Source organism: Hydractinia symbiolongicarpus, chromosome 1 (genome assembly GCF_029227915.1).
Source record: "Hydractinia symbiolongicarpus strain clone_291-10 chromosome 1, HSymV2.1, whole genome shotgun sequence".
NCBI classification, from domain to species: domain Eukaryota; kingdom Metazoa; phylum Cnidaria; class Hydrozoa; order Anthoathecata; family Hydractiniidae; genus Hydractinia; species Hydractinia symbiolongicarpus.
The window spans coordinates 6,127,478-6,145,125 of NC_079875.1; the positions used below are offsets into that span (position 1 = coordinate 6,127,478).

A 17,648-nucleotide genomic window follows, 5' to 3' on the forward strand; every position below is an offset into this window, starting at 1 on the left:
TTAACTTTGTTGATAAAAATTATTTTATGATAAGCCATTTTATTCTTTAGAAAAGCCATCGAATGTGAAAGCGAAATCGAATGCAAGAACTGTTTGCGCACATGTGATCAGCTGAAATCTTTAAATTGTGGACATCAGTATTGTAAAGATTGTGTAAATGATAATGTTGATGATAATGGTGAATTTCAATGTCCACTAGGATGCAGAGACAAAACAGCATTAGAGAAACACAACACAACACCCTGTCCAATGACCAGTTTAATGGATGACTTTAAAGAGAAAAATAAAATTACTGAGTATGAGAAGTATAAGTATGGTTTCGTTAAAAGAAGCTGCGCAAGCAACCGTTTTTCTTATTTACTATCAAATACTTTTTCAAGGAAATGGAAAACTGTTAAAGACTCGGACACAATTTTTAATAATACCCCTATTTTGTTTGAACAACTTTTAAACATGAACATACGATTGTGAAATTGAACAAAATATATATAACTTTATTTAGTGACACGACTATAGAAGATATATCTGAAGATAAACATAAAAACTACACATTTGAAGGTAAGAAAGTTGTATTTCTATTAACCGACATAATTTTATTATATAAAGATTAAAAATGAACCAGAACATGTAAAGCGATCATTTAAACTGTTATAAACAGCATAATTCGAAACAATTTCAGGAAATTTAGCATTGCTTAACGGGTTACGTCTATATTCTTGTAACAACGTGGAATTGATATTAACATTTTGAGCTACTTTTCCAGAAAGATAACAATAGGCTTAGACATTATAGATGATTGAAGTTCTATATATACCTGTATTTCTTTCTGATCTTGAAGAACCATGCAAAAAGGAGGACGTAAAAAAGTTATTACAATTGGAAAAAAAGTTTTTTGCCTGCTTTTTCTCCTTTATCGTCATGTTACGGGTGCACCAGGATTCTTGTTACTTAAGTTTTTAAAATTCATTCTACCACTGAATAGTGTAGTTGTTTTAAATAGAATTTACCCACCTTGGCAATAACGTGATTGTTATATTTATTATGAACATAACTCCTTGTTTAAGTAATATTATTTTTGATATATTTTCAGAATAATCTCCTTCTCATTTCAAACAAATAATGTTTTAATTTTATATATTCAATATATGATTGGATAATTTTATGTAAATTAGCCTATTACAAAGTGTAAGACATACAAATTATGTGGTAAATTATAATCAACAGCAAATAGCATTAGAAAGCAATACATGCCCAAATTGCTTAGCAATCGGCTATATTAATATACTACGTCGGTGTCTTCGGTAGACGAAATGAACATAATTTTGCACATGAAATATACTTTTTTTCCTGAAAATATAAAACAGACATTATCAATGACTATGTTAGCTTCGGCAGCCTAAAATAAGATAATTCATTTTATCAATTTTATTAAAAAATTAAAGTTGTCAGACATAACTATATTGTAGATTGGTTTTAATTAAGAACTCAAAGGCAAAATTTGTTCCAGAAGGAGAGCAATCCCCCCCCCTGTTGCTAAGTTTTTATTAAGTATTTTTATTATCTATTAGACATATGCATGTTATAGGTGCTATACCTTTTAGAACTTTAGATATTATCAATTACTCAAAAATAACCCTTTAATTCTTATAATCAGGAAAATAGACCTAGAAATTGGCAAAAAAAATTGCGAAGAACACTGCAAGGAAAATCGAACTTTTGATATTATCGATTACTCAAAAATACCCCTTAAATTCCTTTAATCAGGAAAAAGACCTAGAAATTATCAAAAAAAATTGTGAAGAACAAGGCAAGGAAAATCAAATGCAGCAAATACGTTGTCCCTAGTTTTTTTCTATATATTGCGACGAGGTGCTAACATCATACTGCGAATGATGTGATAATACATTAGCTGACATACCGTGATTCATGAAGTTAATCTTCAAAACATCGTGAGGACGAAAATATGCATTTATTCACAAAGAATTCAGTCAAAGGCTGTACTTGCCATTACCTATTTCAGACGTATAAAAGAAAACCCACCAAACCTAATTTTTGACACTCTACTAACCAAGTAACGATTAGAAGAAAGTTTCGTGTTACTGAATTTGGGGATGAACCCTTGACATTTCGTTGCGCGAAATAGAAGGTAAATGTTGTTGGGGATTTTTTTCATGCATAAATAACCAATTGCCCTAATTGTAACAAGTACTAATAATAAGGACTTCATAGAAATTTAAATGCTATTTTTAAGTAATGGGATAAAAAATTTTGCAGGCCATTATTTAAAAGATGAATCGGTCTTATAGATTGCATAGGTTGCGTATATAAAGATGTGTATTCTCTTATCATTGGAAAAATTTTGACTTTTTGTGTCTAGTTTTGTGTTTTTTAGAAAAATTGAAAGAATATCTAGCTTGTGCTCCGTTATTCGCTATTTCGAAAGAATCCACACTAGGTAGTAGTCAAGAAGACATGACAAAAAAATTTGGAAAAAGAAAACTGTCATCAGGTAAATGTAACACGATTAATATGTATTATAATATTAATTTTATGTTCCCTTGCCTACAAATTTAATGTATTTTATTTTTAGCTCCAGACTCGGATGTACCGAGCAGAAAAAAAAGAAAGATCGATTCTACCATTCAACCATGGTACATGTATGATAAAAGCATGATATTAAATGCGGTCTTCCGTCTCTTTTCATATGGTCGTCGAAAAATCAATTGGGGTGAAAGTAAAAAGAAAAAAGAACTGTTTGCGCACATGTGATCAGCTGAAATCTTTAAATTGTGGACATCAGTATTGTAAAGATTGTGTAAATGGTAATGTTGTCGTAGGTCTCGTTTTATATGGTCGTCGAAAATCAATTGGGGTGAAAGTAGAAAGAAAAAAAGAAAAATTTTTTTATTATTATTAGTATTGTAACACCTTTGCACAAAATTGATTAAAATTTTATAGATTATCCATAATAACAACTGTTGGGTTGTCATGATTGATGAAGTATTTCAGACCAAATCAGCCATGTAATGTGCATCGCTCACAATTATTGTTTTTTTTTTCTATTTTGGATCGCAATGCGCATGCTCTTCTTTTTCATCCCGCGCTTGGGTCGGTAAAGTGATATTATATGAACCGAGTCAACTCACCTAACCAATCCGTTCCGTGTTAAAAGAACTCGCCTCCTATAATGTCAAATATTTTATTAGCAAGCTGTTTTATTTTATGCCAACATCGAGCCAACTCGTCTCGTATAATCATGCTGTAAGGTTATAAAAAATGTATCAATGTTTTTACAGATAAAAATAGTACATTACGTATAGCCCAATGGGAGTGCTTTAACGTTTTGCAATAACTATTTGTTGATATGACGACACGTAGGAATTAATTCAGACATTTTCTTTGAAAGTTTCAAGTCTGACGTAAAGACGGATGCTTTTTAGTGGTTATGGAGTTCGCTTTGTAATCACAAGGTCCGTGGTTCGGTCCACAGCACGGCATGTTTAGCAAGTGTCTCTACAGCTACGGGTCAACCCATGCCATGTGAGGGAAATTGGGTAGGTAATGCCGCTGTATACTTAATATATACATATCGAACACAGGACCCACATTGATAACAGTGTTTCAAACACTGAAGTGGTTATATCCTGTATGAATATTCGGAATAATAACAATAATAAGAAGGCAAATATTGCACGCACTTCCATTGTTGTTATAAGAAGCATCAATGATTATTAATGGAAGAGTTGATTACATATAAATGTTTACATAAATCAGGGGAATTCCGTTCTGTGTTTTATTTGAACGTATAATTATTTTAATTCCAGCTTGTCTTGAAGGTATTCTCTGTTACATCGATTTGGTTTGTATCCATTCCGTTATTCGCAGTTGCGTCGAAGTTGCGTTTCGTTGCACAAATATGTCACGTTTTTTCTCTTTAAATTTACCCCGTTAAGGACATAAATATAGTAGTACGCTTTGTATTTGATTGCTAGACAAAAACTAGTTATTGTCTTAAAACTGTCAAGACGCCATGGCTCGTGGACTAAAAACTGGAATAAAGGACAACAATACGACCTGGTTGAAGTATTCGCCCTGTAGCTCTTTCATTTATTTGGTCAGCTAAACCTGGATAACTATAAACACGACGGAAAAAAATTTAAGCTGTGTGAGCGATCTTATGAGCATTGCTAGTGGATCAAAAAATTGCTGTTAACACCACTATGCATAGCCGTAGATAGTACTGCACTGGCTATGAGCAATCAGGTCTTGTGTAACAACAATTCGAAATCGGGCTAAGAAAGGTCCAAAAGTCAGAGCAGGTAATCTCCATGCAGATATTGTCAACTCTTGCAAAAAGGTGTGCAATATTAACTTGTAAAAAGAAAAACATCACCAGTTTCATTAATTAAATACATTTGATGACGTTTCGACCGCATACCAGCATTATCAAGTCATGTAAAGTCATGTAAAAATACTATTTCGTAAAAGATTATTTTAAATACATTACATTAAATACAACCGTACGATACATTCACCAACAAATAGGAAATATTGGAACAGATGCAATATTTCTATTCAAAGCTGGTTTATCCCTATGGATTAATAAACTCTCCTTCAGCTCTAGATCCAGGTTATTCTTAACGGTGTAGAGTACCGAAAGATTCTCCAAACAAGGCCTACGCTGGCAGTACAATACATGCTCGGATACGGATGAAAAATAAGGACTTTTGGTCGCTTTAATTGATGAAACTGGTGATGTTTTTCTTTTACACTCAATTATATTTATACACACCAATATCTACAACCTTGGAGGAAAGAATACGGAAGGAGAAACAACTCTATTAATTCTATTGAAACACTGCGTGAGGTTCTAACAGGTGTATGTATAGAAACTTAATTTGAAATTTTGGCGGTTGTGTGACTAAATTATTCGTGAATATCAATTCGCAACTATGATTGGTTATAAAAACAATTAGATAATTTGATGATGAATTTGATAATAATATCAAAACAAAAAGCCATATTGAAATCGGTAAAATTTCTTTTGTTCTTATGTTAACATAATTAGCGAAGAAGCACATGCTCGACACTTTTGTAAACAAAAAGAAAAAGTTTATATCTCGTTTTAAAACGACGTTCTGTTATAAGAAGTTATTTCTTTAGTTAGAATAAACATTAATCCAGCACACATTTTGTCGGCACTCGTCCGGCGCATATCTATCTATATTGTTTTTCATGATCAAAGTGGTATACTCAAGCCTGCAAAAATAGGTTAATATCATGGTTAAACGCTTTTTTCCAAACGTATTGTTGAAGTTTTTAACAGCAATGTTTACCGACTTATATTAGGCACACTTTCCATACAAACTTCACGTGCCTGCAGCGTGTTACAGTCAGATTTCAATAGAAAAAAGTTAGCCCCTATTAAAGGAGAATATGGAATTTGATCATTTTTTTGCGAAAAAGACTCGGTCGAGCACCTCACGCACTGATTCTTTTGAAATTAAAAACAATAGAAAATTCAATACATTTAAAGCGTACAGAAATGAAGTTGTTTCTCCTTCCGTATTCTTTCCTCCAAGCTACAACATTAATATTAAGCTCTTTAACTTTTACAATTGACCATTAAAACCTGTAAAAACTTTCCTCATAAAGCTTCTTTAAAGGGATTCCTCCATTAAGAAATTTTTTGAAAACCTTTTTTCATTTTTGAGATATTTAGCTTTAAAGATTGTCATCTGACCTTATGACATCATCATTGATAATGTAATAAGGTAGTAAGCGTAAATTAATAATTGAATTATCTGGAAAACTTATCAAAAAATATCAAAACTTTATAGAAGTGTGGACTTTGCTCTTGATGATATCTTGACATATGTGAAGTTTTGTAGTTTAAAAGTGATCTCATCTTTAGTTAAAGGTAGAAATGTAACGTCAGCATTTTTTAGAAAAGTACTTGTATGATATCATAAGTTCTCAGATTATTATTTTTCAAATCTTGAATAACTTAAGAACGAATAAAGATTTTTAAAAAAAAACTCAAATGACATGATAAACAGCTTTTTATCCTCCGAAATATATAAAAATATAATTTTCAATGCAGAAAAGCCCTTTAGGCATATTTAAGATATGCAACCAGGATACATATGTTCCCAAAGGCATGTGTTTACAAACATTTCTGTCATACTTATGACTTGCTTATTATTTTGCCTAACAGGATACAGCAGATTTTTACTGAAATGTTCAGAATAAAAAATTTAAACACTTAAGTAGTATTTCTTAAGCTTAAAAAAACAGGCATAAAACTTGTTGCTGTTAACTGTTCTTTGTTTATTTCAGGAGATTATGATACACAAAGAAAGTGTGTGAAGTAAAGCATTGTAATTTCAGGTTTGATAAATGTAATTTAATAAAAGAAGAATCTTTGTTGCATCTTCTTTTTTTCTTCTTCTAATTCTCTTTTTTAAAAGATCAGATGATTTATAATAATAAAGCTAAAGATGATGAAAAGATTACCGGTCCTTGCCTTTGACGAGATTTATATTTAAAAAGGAAATGAAAATGGAAATTCCTCTTAGCAACTTGTTTTCTTCTAACATGACCTTTTGAAAGGGTTAGTGTTTTTATTACTAACCAATGCTTGGTAAACAATGGAGCTATTATGACATTATGGAACTTAATTTTATGTGACCTTTGAATGACGTATTGTTAATTGCGTTTATTTACACAAAAACAAATGATGCATCTTTTAGTATTGTATTGTAAATTTTAAGAGAATAAGAAGAGTGTGTAGATTTTGAATGTTGTTGTTATTAATTTTTGTTACAAGTCAAATTAGAAGAAGAAAAAAATCAGAGAAGCACCAGGTTCTGATTTTGACATGGGTTTTATTTGCGGTTGGCCTTACATGGGCTTACCTAAGATGCGAAAAAATGGTATACCTGATGGGTTATGAATCATTTTGTTTAATTGAAAATTGAGGAATCTTTTGACAATTTCATCAACATACATCTTTAGAAGCTTAATATTACTAGTATAAAAAAGGTGCATGAGCCATATAGGCATACTATAAAGCTGTTTTCACCACGAACTAATCTTTACTGTAATCGAATCGTCTGTACTCTACAGGTTGAAAAAGATATAAGAATACATCGTCTTAACGTAATACTAAAAAAGCATAAAGGGATTCCTGCATTGAAAATGATATCTTTATATGTTGTGGAGAATAAAAAGTTGTTTATCAATTTCTTACACATTTTTTAAAAGTTTTTTCTCGTTCTTAAGTTATTTAAGATATTTAAATATTTCAAATATTAAAAAGTTTTGAAAAATGCTGACATTATATTTCTACTTGTAATTGAAGATGAGATCCGTCAAAGTCCAAAAGTTTAAAAAAGATTTATTATTAAGTAAGTTTGCAAGATATTTCATCCATTAATTTATGCTTACTACCTTGTTACATCATCAATGATGATGTCTTAAGGTCAGTCGGAAATCTTTTAACCTTCATATCTCAAGAATGAAAAAATATTTCGAAAAATATCAAAAGAAATTGACAAACAAGTTTTTGTCCTCTATAACGTACAAAATAATGTTTTTAATGCAGGAATCCCCCATTTAAACGGCTAATCTTACGAATTAAAAAAGTTTACCGAACGATGTCGGTGCAAAAAATTAATTCATAAATGCATAACGAGATTACAAAGTACTTTGAAATTGTTAACCGATGAAACACTATGGAAACTAAGGTGACGTTTGCCAGTAACTTAAGAAAGCCTAAACCCAATAAAGCTAGGGTAAATCAAAGGATATTTTTATAGATTATTTATATGTAGTAAACAAACAGGGAGATAGTATTGACTTACCTGATATGGATAGCAACTTAACGTCTGTCATTTAACTAAGCAATTTTCATGATAACTACATGCACTTTGAAATCATGTTTACTACAGTTAGTAATACAGTGCTGTGTGTAAGCAAAAGTGAAATAATAGTTACCTTTGTTTGTAATTAATATTTTGATTATATGAAATTTCTTTCCTTAGAGTTTGAATGTAAAATGAAATGCAAGGTTTGCTCGCGCACTACCAGACGGCTAAAAATTTTAAATTGTGGACATCGTTATTGCAGACACTGTGTAAATGGCGTTTTGCAATTTTGTTTTGATGAAGATGGTGAATTTCACTGTCTATTAGGATGTACAGAGAAGACGGCAGTAGAGACAACACCCTCTCCAGCAGCCTGTTTGACAGATGAATTGAAAAAGATAAACAAAGAGAACGGGTATGGTACGCATAAGTGTTGTTTTGTTAAAAAAAGCTGTGCATACTGTTTAAGAGCAGTCAGTTTTCCAGTTTTATTATCAAACGCTCTTAAGTGGAAATAGTAAATGCGCAAAGGTTATGCGATTTATTTTGCTTGGTACAGGAGAGGATACAATGAATGGGGCAAAGTTAGGTTTAGTATCTTTAGAAATAATTGCGAAACTGTTATAAAATTTAGTGACTTTTTTCTAAACTTTTATAATTGACATTTTTTTCGGAACATAAGTGTATCAGATTTATGGGGTGCAACTTTCTGTGTGCTGAAGCCGTCGACAGCCACCCTCATTACAAGGCCAAGAAGAGTTTAACATTTAAAAATGGGCTAAAATAGGTGGAAATAGCGAAGCGTGCATTTTTATGTGTGCTTTAAAAAACCCGTCAGCGTTAACAATTATTACCTTATTTTAATTATTACCTGTTTTCTACAAGCTACAAGCTTTAGAATTGTGTTAGAATATCGTACCTTTTTAAATGACAGGTGTTTTACAATTTAAGGAATGCCCTTGAGTGCCTGTTACATGAGAGGCGGGACGGGACGACTTTTGGGACAGGACGTTTTTACTAAACATCACTTTGTGTTTATTATAAAGATATTATGAAGATATTTTGTACCGGAACATTTTGATCCCGCCCGCTTCAGCCAACCGCGATCTCGTCTCAAGCGGAACATTTTGTTCAATATAAACACAGCGTTCTAGGACAAACAAGATTATTTTTTTATATTTCAATTAAAAGAAAGAATACATCCCGGTACACTTTTTTCATAAAAAGAAGGCCAAAAACCCTCCAAGCAAACGTCCCGTCTGGGCGATTGTCCCCTAACAAATGAAAAAAGGAGGTTATGTTAAAGTTGACGCTGTTTGATGGGTGAGGTGGGAGGTGGCATTACCCTTTGACAAAGCGAAAGTTTCTTATGACAATGTTCACCCTGAATGTGTAGCGTGTAAAAGTCCCGGCAATCCTGTAAAGAGCTCCTATGTTTTTGCTCATGCTACTAAGGTAAATGTTCTTCACGCTCACACAAGATAAAAGATTAAACTTTTTCAGGGCATTTCAGAGCTTTAAAGGCTTCTGACATGACAATATAGCACAATGAAAACATACGTTTTTTAATGATTTAAGGAGTTGTAGAAAATAAATAAGACGCAGGTACAGAATATAATATTTTGCAATTTTTTTTGTTAGGGTGTCAAACATTTGAGAATGCCACAAAAGTAATTAGCATTTCGAAGTTTGCATTGAATAAAATTTAGCTAAAAACTTTTATTTTTGGAAAAGTCTGTTTAAGTGAAATTTAAGTTGTATTTTTGATGACGTGGCATTGCCAAAGATCAAGACTTTCCTTTACAATACCCAATTTTAGGCTAATAAAAGTTTAAAATTAAACGTCATGCGATGATGATTATCAAGTACTAATTTTCTACAGCATTATGGAAACACTAAATTGTTTTCGTGGTTCGTCCGCAAGAAAATCTCATATTTTTGGCGAAACCCGTGGCACAAGTGACGTCATAAATTTTTTTAAGAATTTCCCAAATTAATGACACCTTTTACAATGTCTTGTTTCTGTTTGTTGCTTGCTTTTAACCAATCCACAAATAAGTATACTCCTTACGTTACCCTTTATCTCTTCACCACAAACCTTAAATAGCTTGAAATCAAAAAAATTAATAAATCGCACAAATTTCGGAAAAAGTAGTTTTATTCTTGCATTTTGGAAGTTTTGAAATTTAGATTTAGGCAAGCTACAAAATGAATAAAATGTATACAACTTATTTAGTGATATGGAGCTGGAAAGTGCACCGACTGACGAACACGAAAAATATACATTTAAAGGTAAGAATAAATTATTATGTTGTAATAAAGTTATTAACTATCTGTTTTAACCATTTTAATTTTATATAAACCAGCCGTTTCGGCAGGAAGATCTACGGCGTATTACAAATTTAATTGTGTTCTACGGGGGAGTATTTACTTTACTTAATTGTGCAGAAAAAATTCTCACGTTATTAATAATTAATTATTTCAACTGGCACAGCAAAAGCGAATGAAAAATATGGAAGTAGAAAAATGAGTTCAAATTTGTAAACACTGCTTTTATGAAACCTAAATGAAACAAAAAGCAGTAAAAACAGCTATTTTTGATTTATTTCGTTTTTAAAACAAAGTTTAGCCTGTGGAAACTCCTTGAACGAAATACAAATCTAGCCTCGGTAATTTCCAGATCACTTAAAAGATAACAAAAAACGACCGTTGCAGCTTGGTACTAGCGAAACCAACAGAGTATAGTCTGTTATAACACTCAAAAACTATAAATGTCTGTACCGCTACACTAGACTGGAATCCTGTCGTTCTTCACTAGTCTCGGTAGTAGAAACGCCGACAAAAAAGGAGCCCATTTTAAAGTTCTACCAGCTAAAGCCGTAGAACTATAAAGATCAAAAATGGATTATAACATGCAAATGGATTGCTTACAATATCATTTCACGCACAGTTCGAAACAAATTCGGGAAGTACAAGTTTTTGAGAGATTAACAAATTATTATTAAAGTAGATTTTCGGAGAAACTAATATGTAAAAAATTTAAAAACTAAGAACCATAGTTTATCTACGAAAAAAACACCGCATCTACTCAAGCTTCAGTTGGTCCTAGTATTAGGTTAACGCTATTTACCCTATGTATTGTTGAGTGCTTGAATACTAAGAAGAGTGGGAGGGGGGAGGTAGTTGAATTGTGTCCCTTTTCTAACTGATCCAAAGTTCGCATCACAATGAAACTTTTGAGGAAGTCCTTTTATTTATCCCCAATTTGACATGAAAAGAGCTGGATGGCATCTTTATTTAATCTACTGATCATTTTTAACACCAGGTTCAAAAATTGAACTGATTTCAGGTGATCAAATAATATCACTAATTATTTATAGTATTAACTTTAGAGCATAATAATGTCACACCAGTATTTACCAATTGATTTTCTAATCCACGATAATACATAGAATTTGATAACAAAAATTAAAATTGGTTCACATTTTGATTCTAATACCTTCTGTAAAGAATTTAGTGCCAGTACTATAAATTGATCGGGTATCACAGTCTGTTTTTATTTTAAATACCAGATCAATTTTGAAAAAGACTAAAGGTAATGATTAATTTGTTGAAACATGTAACTAAAAAACAAAGAATATGAAGTCATGTTATTCTTACGCCAACATCGTGGCCTTTCGTATTTTTTAGACAAGGATTATATATAAAAAGATTATGTAACCCTCTGCTTCTATAATTTGTCAAAGACCACTGACCTCCATTGTAAACAAAACTGAAAAAATAAATTTATTTCTTGCGTTACGTAGTTTTGCTGCGATAAATGCCTGTATTGACATGTTTATGCTAATGTGTTTTGTGTCTTCAAAACGTGCCGATCCAGCTTAATCTCATTTCTTTGCCTTTATATTTTCAACATTAAAAATCTCCTTAATAACCAGTCATACAACAGAAAAGTCTACCAATGTATAAGATCATATCAATTTTTTTTGTTAAATGAACGAAAAATAAAGAAAAAAGCGAAAGAATAATTTACGGAATATTGCCACTTTGTGGTTATGATTTAATCGCCATTAATAACCATTTCCATTATTTGTGTCTAGAACTTGAAGATATCATTAGAGATGGTGATGACAAGACATTTCTATTAATTCTTACAAACAATCCAAATGTCCTTAACGTGAGAGATGACGATGGAAATACACTGTTAATGGAAGCAGCATTTCGCAATAAACCATCGATAGCGAAATATTTAATCGATGCGGGTTGTAATATAAATGATGTGAATAAACGTAATCAAAATGCATTTATATGTAGCGCATGTTATGGACATCATGATGTATTAAACCTTCTCATAAATCATGACGATACAAACATTAACAACGAAGACAGTTTTGGCAGCACACCATTATATCTTGCTGCTGCTCTGTGTCGTGTTGAATGTGTTCAATTACTGTTATCATTACCCCATATTGAAATCAATGAACAACGGATGTTTACTTCTGATGCCACTATCAAAAGCTTATTAAAAGAACATCGCAGAAAATAATAGAATTAATAATTTTTTTTTTAATTTTTACGTTTTTTATAACTGAATGTAGTTTATAAGATCATGACATATATTTTAAAGGCTTTTATTACCCGGGGAAAAGGGCGGCATCGATATTCTCGAAAATCGTGCAATGTTATTGGTTAGAACTTACGTCATAGCGGGCAATTGCCCACGGTAATGCCCGCTACAATAGCAACCGTGTTTAAAATTTAAATATGGTAGCATTAAATGTAAATAAACACGGAAAAAAGTAAACAAAACGCAAAATAAAAGTGGATCTTACTTTTATCTTTTAAAGAATTCTATGTTGTGGCTAGAATAAAAGCCTGATATGCTTACACGATATTCGATTTTAAAAAAGTATATTTTTTATTCGAATGTCCGTTCCATGGGAATAGTTTCTATAAAGACATGGTTTCTACATCCTGCTTGAAATGTTATATTTTTTATCGTAATATGCAGTAACCCGGATAATAATCCATATAACAACTGTTTATATCGGACAATACCTTCGAATATAGATCTCTGTCGCGTATTTGGACGTCAGTCAATATTCTCCGGTATTGCCCTCATGAATAGTTATTATAGGGTTAATATCCACAAACCGATGTAAAATAGAAAAAAATAGCGCATATTTAAACTAAAAGATTTTATTTATTATACGTACATTTTGTTGGTTCAAGGAGAGGTTATTGGACTCGTTTTTTTCCGTTTCACTGAACAAAAATTTCAGTTTTTCTTCTTCTGGCCTGTTCTAAAAAACGAAATGGTGATCTCAGATGAATACACAGATGTAAAAGGTTTAAAGTTATTTTCTTAATAAAGTCTGAGTTTTATTCTGCAGGTAGTTTTTACGTTTATATTAAAATTACTTTTTTGTCACCCTCCGAGTTTTTTTCTACTAGTTGCAAAATCTGCAAAACAAAGAATAGGTTTTGAAATGTTTAGAGCGCATTTTTTTTATCGCGTTCTTCTAATCAAAAAATTTGTGTGTTTGATCTTCATGGAATTTTGCGTTCTTCACTGTCGTTCTGTATAGCCGGGTATGTTTTCTTTTCACGTTATTTCCAATTTGTATATTTCGACCTTACAAGGGCTTTGTCAGTGGATACCAGAGCCAGTGTTAAGGAAATATTTCAGGAACTGTAGTGCAGCTTATGCTGTATATATATGAAGTGCGTATTTTACGAATGGCAATCTACACAAAGTCACAGATAGGATTCTCGAAATTCCATTTGACTCGAAAAATGATAGTATACTTAAAATTACAAAAATGGCATGAATCCCAGTCGTGTGCTTAGCAGAGATTCACATTACACAGCAAAGTTTACCTGAGTGTACCGGAATTCTACTACCTACCCAGGCTGCCACGCAAATCTCACAGTGTGTTGAAACCTTTTTTGAAATAAGCGTCGTTAATAACACTTACAAATCCTGATGATCAAGGCTAATTTTCCACTTTTGTATTTGTACTTAGACTTCAGTTTTTACGAGTAAATGTTTATCTTTTCTCTCAGAAGAAACATGATACAACTGTACATCCTTAAGGCACATCACAGATTAATTAACCTTACAGTCATAGGCTACTATCCACCGCTACACAGGATGCCGAAATTGTTTAAATTGTTCCTCACTAATGCAGCCAGTTTGTGAGAAGAAGGTACCAGCCGGAGCAAAGACGTGATCTATTTTTGACCATGTATGGTCTATTTAAGATTCAAGATATTTAGACCAGCCTCAATGGGCATGTGAATGGTATAAAGGCTTTGTAATTAACATCGGCTTGCTAAGACTTGTGTTGCAAAATGCATCAAAGTAGTCATCAATTTTGAACTTAATGGACTAATGGGAAAGCACCTTAACTTTTTGCTGAAGGTTATTACAATGGTATGTGCGATACAAACATGCATCTCCGACCACCACTTGTCTGCCTCAGTTTGCCGGTAAAAATTCAAATCTTTTTATTAAAGAAGCAACTTGAGAAAGTATGCTTGCCTCGAATTTTAATACTTTCCTCCATCTCCGTTCATAGGCGTAACAGATATTCTTAAATAAATTTTGATTAAAAAACCTAAACCGCCAAAAATATGACTTTTACAAGAATCACTATGTAGGAATAAAAAATAAAATGTATAAAGCTTCTTCAATACCACCAATTTTAAACAAAATATATAGTCGTCTACGGGAGATAGAAGAGATTAAACAATACCTTTAGAGATAACGAAATGCTTTCTCTGTCGAGAACAACAACGTTTTAAATTCTGTTACAAATTACGCCTTTGGCAAACCGGATGTTCAGCCAATTTATCAAAGAATGAGGCGCCATCCCATACATCTTCAAAAACAAATGGACAGTGAAATTATACGTTTAGAGGAAGCTGGAATTATCGAGTCTGTGGAAGGACCGCAAGAATGGGTATCAAATTTAGTAGCCACACCCAAATCAGACAACTCAGTACGACTATGCTTAGATGCTCGCTTCATCAACACAGCGATAAAAAGAGAAACGCATCCAATACCGACCCTCAAATCTATACTTGATGACATGCATGGGAGTAAAATTTTCAGTAAAATAGATATTGAAGAAGCATACACACAAATAATGCTTGAGGAAGAATCGAGAAAACTGACAAATTTTCACACGTCTTTCGGTATTAAAAGATTTAAAAAATTGTGCTATGGAATAAACAATGCTTTTGAAGTAATTCAAAGATCGTTGGGTCAAACCATTGGTAAATTACGTAATGTGAAGTGCATTTCGGACGATATTATTGTTTACAACAAAAATTATGCCGAACATTTAGAAACTTTAAAAGAGTTATTTACAAAAATAAAAGAGCTAGGACTGCGTTTAAACAAACGAAAATGTGTTTTTATGAAAGAGTCAATCTTATTTTTCGGAGTTGTTATTTCTTCGGAAGGAGTCAAGCCAGACCTAGAGAAAATTCAAAGTTTGGTAGAAGCATCGCACCCAACTTGTGTTACTGAACTAAGAGGTTTTCTTGGATTACGTACTTATGTGTCAAGATTTATTGACAATTTTTCAAGCAAAACAGCACCGCTAAGATTATTATCAAAGAAAGGCACGAAATTCATATGGGGAGCTGAGCAACAAAAAGCATTTGACGAGTTAAAGGCCTGTCTAGTAAGCGATAAAGTACGATCATTTTACGACCCGAATCTTAACACGAAATTAGTTACCGATGCATAAGATTTTGGTATAGGAGGTGTACTTTTGCAAACCGACACCGACGGACATCAAAGACCGATATCATTCATATCGAGATCATTAACAGAAACCGAAAAACGATATGGTATAACAGAAAAAAAACACTGTCTGTAGTTTGGTGTATTGAAAAATATCATCATTATTTATATGGTATGAAATATAAATTAACAGTTGATCACAAACCACTTCAGTTTATATTTAAGCCGCAAGCAAAGTCAAGCTCACGAATAGCGCGTTGGCAGCTAAAGTTACAGGCACACGATTTTTATATCAGCTATGTTCGTGGAGAACAAAACATTGCCGATTTTCTGTCACGACAACGAAATGCCCAACCATTGGACGAAGATCGCACAAACCAGTATATCAACTTTATTACGAAACACAGCACACTAACGTCAATTAATCAAAATGAAATCAGAAATGAAACATCTAAGGATTGTGAACTTCAGTTAATCTCAAATGCAATTAAAACTGGAAATTGGGACAACCTAAAAAATTATAAAATTATGCAACAAGAATTTTGTTGAAGTCGATGGAATTATTCTTCGTGAAAATATTACCAAAATCACTTCGACAAACAGCTATCAACATTGCCCACCAAGGACACTTAGGTGTTCAAAAAGTCAAGAATTTACTTCGCAGCAAAATTTATTGGAAAGGCATGGACAGTCATATAACAGAAACATTATCGAAATGTAGGGTCTGTCAATCTGTAGGACCTTACCATGCACCAACACCACTAATACCTTCACCATTACCAAACCATCCATGGGAGAAACTAGCTATCGATTTATTTGGTCCACTACCATCTGGAGACAAACTGTTAGTAGTAATGGACCTGTATTCAAGATATCCTATCGTGGAAGTTGTGAAAAACACTACTATTTCAAATATCATTAACAAATTAGAGAAAATATTTTCCTTATTTGGATATCCAGAGAAAGTTCGTATGGACCATGGACCCCCTTTTAATGATTTCAAAAAGTATTTGAAATTATACAATATCAAAGCCAAACATATCACACCATATTATCCACAAGCAAATGGTGTAGTAGTAAGATTCATGAGAGTTATCAAGAAAACCATCAGAACAGCATCTTACGATAACAGGTAAAAGAATTAAACAGAATGTTATTAAATTACAGAACAGCAACACACATAGTAACTGGTCAAACGCCTTCCAGTTTACTGTTCAACAGATCCATCAATAATAATCTACCATTCATCGATCAGCCAAAACATCCATCAGATTCAGAAGTGAGAAATCGTCAAGAAGCTATCAATTGAAAAACGAAAAAATGGTTCAATCAGAAAAAGAAAACAACCGAATGCGACGTAGCTATCGACGATTACGTTATCCTGAGGAGAGAGAAGAATGCTGATAAAACGAAGTCGAAGTATTACAAAACGATTCTTAAAGTTATTGACATCAATCATAACATGGTCACAGTGATAAGTGAGAGAGAAAATAAATATACAAGAAATATTATGTATGTGAAAAAAGTACAATCACCTGAAACAGAAAAATTGCCGCTCACAAATGGCAAACTTGAAAGAAATAAGTATCCATTACGGAACAGACAGAAAATTTATGGACACAACTGAAAATGAGATAACAGTGAAACATTTTTACATGATTTCGTGTGAACATATGTATATATTACTGGACGAGTCGATCTATGTTTTTATGTAGCACCCGGGAGGTGTTAAATTCTATGTTTAGTACTGTGGTTCGTGAGTCTGTGTTTTATACTGCGTGTCACGTGTTTGTATATAAACCTGTATTTTTGTATCTAGAGTTAGTTTATGTTGAGCATATAATACGAAAGACATTACTTGTATTCTCTGTGTGAAGCTCCATACATATGCTGTTTATGATGTTTTATCTGTATGTTGAAATTGTTGTTTTACAGACATATTTTGTACCTAGTGGATGTAGGCCGTTTTCATTCAACTTGAAATCCCCCACTTGCAATGAAATAACTAGACAAGGTTATTGCGA

At 32.5% G+C, this 17,648-nt stretch overlaps 2 protein-coding genes across 2 annotated transcripts; both read left to right on the top strand.

The window, feature by feature from the left end:
• The first annotated feature begins 8,049 nt into the window (after positions 1 to 8,049).
• On the top strand, positions 8,050 to 12,873 carry LOC130651409 (death-associated protein kinase 1-like). The gene is made up of 3 exons (XM_057456064.1): positions 8,050 to 8,283; positions 10,105 to 10,160; positions 11,969 to 12,873. The coding sequence occupies exons 1-3, from the start codon at positions 8,060 to 8,062 to the stop codon at positions 12,412 to 12,414; spliced, it is 726 nt and encodes a 241-aa protein (XP_057312047.1). The 5' UTR covers positions 8,050 to 8,059; the 3' UTR covers positions 12,415 to 12,873.
• Positions 12,874 to 16,178: 3,305 nt separating this feature from the next.
• Positions 16,179 to 16,760, top strand: LOC130644500 (uncharacterized protein K02A2.6-like). Its single transcript, XM_057450172.1, has one exon. The coding sequence runs from the start codon at positions 16,179 to 16,181 to the stop codon at positions 16,758 to 16,760; it is 582 nt and encodes a 193-aa protein (XP_057306155.1).
• Positions 16,761 to 17,648: the final 888 nt, after the last annotated feature.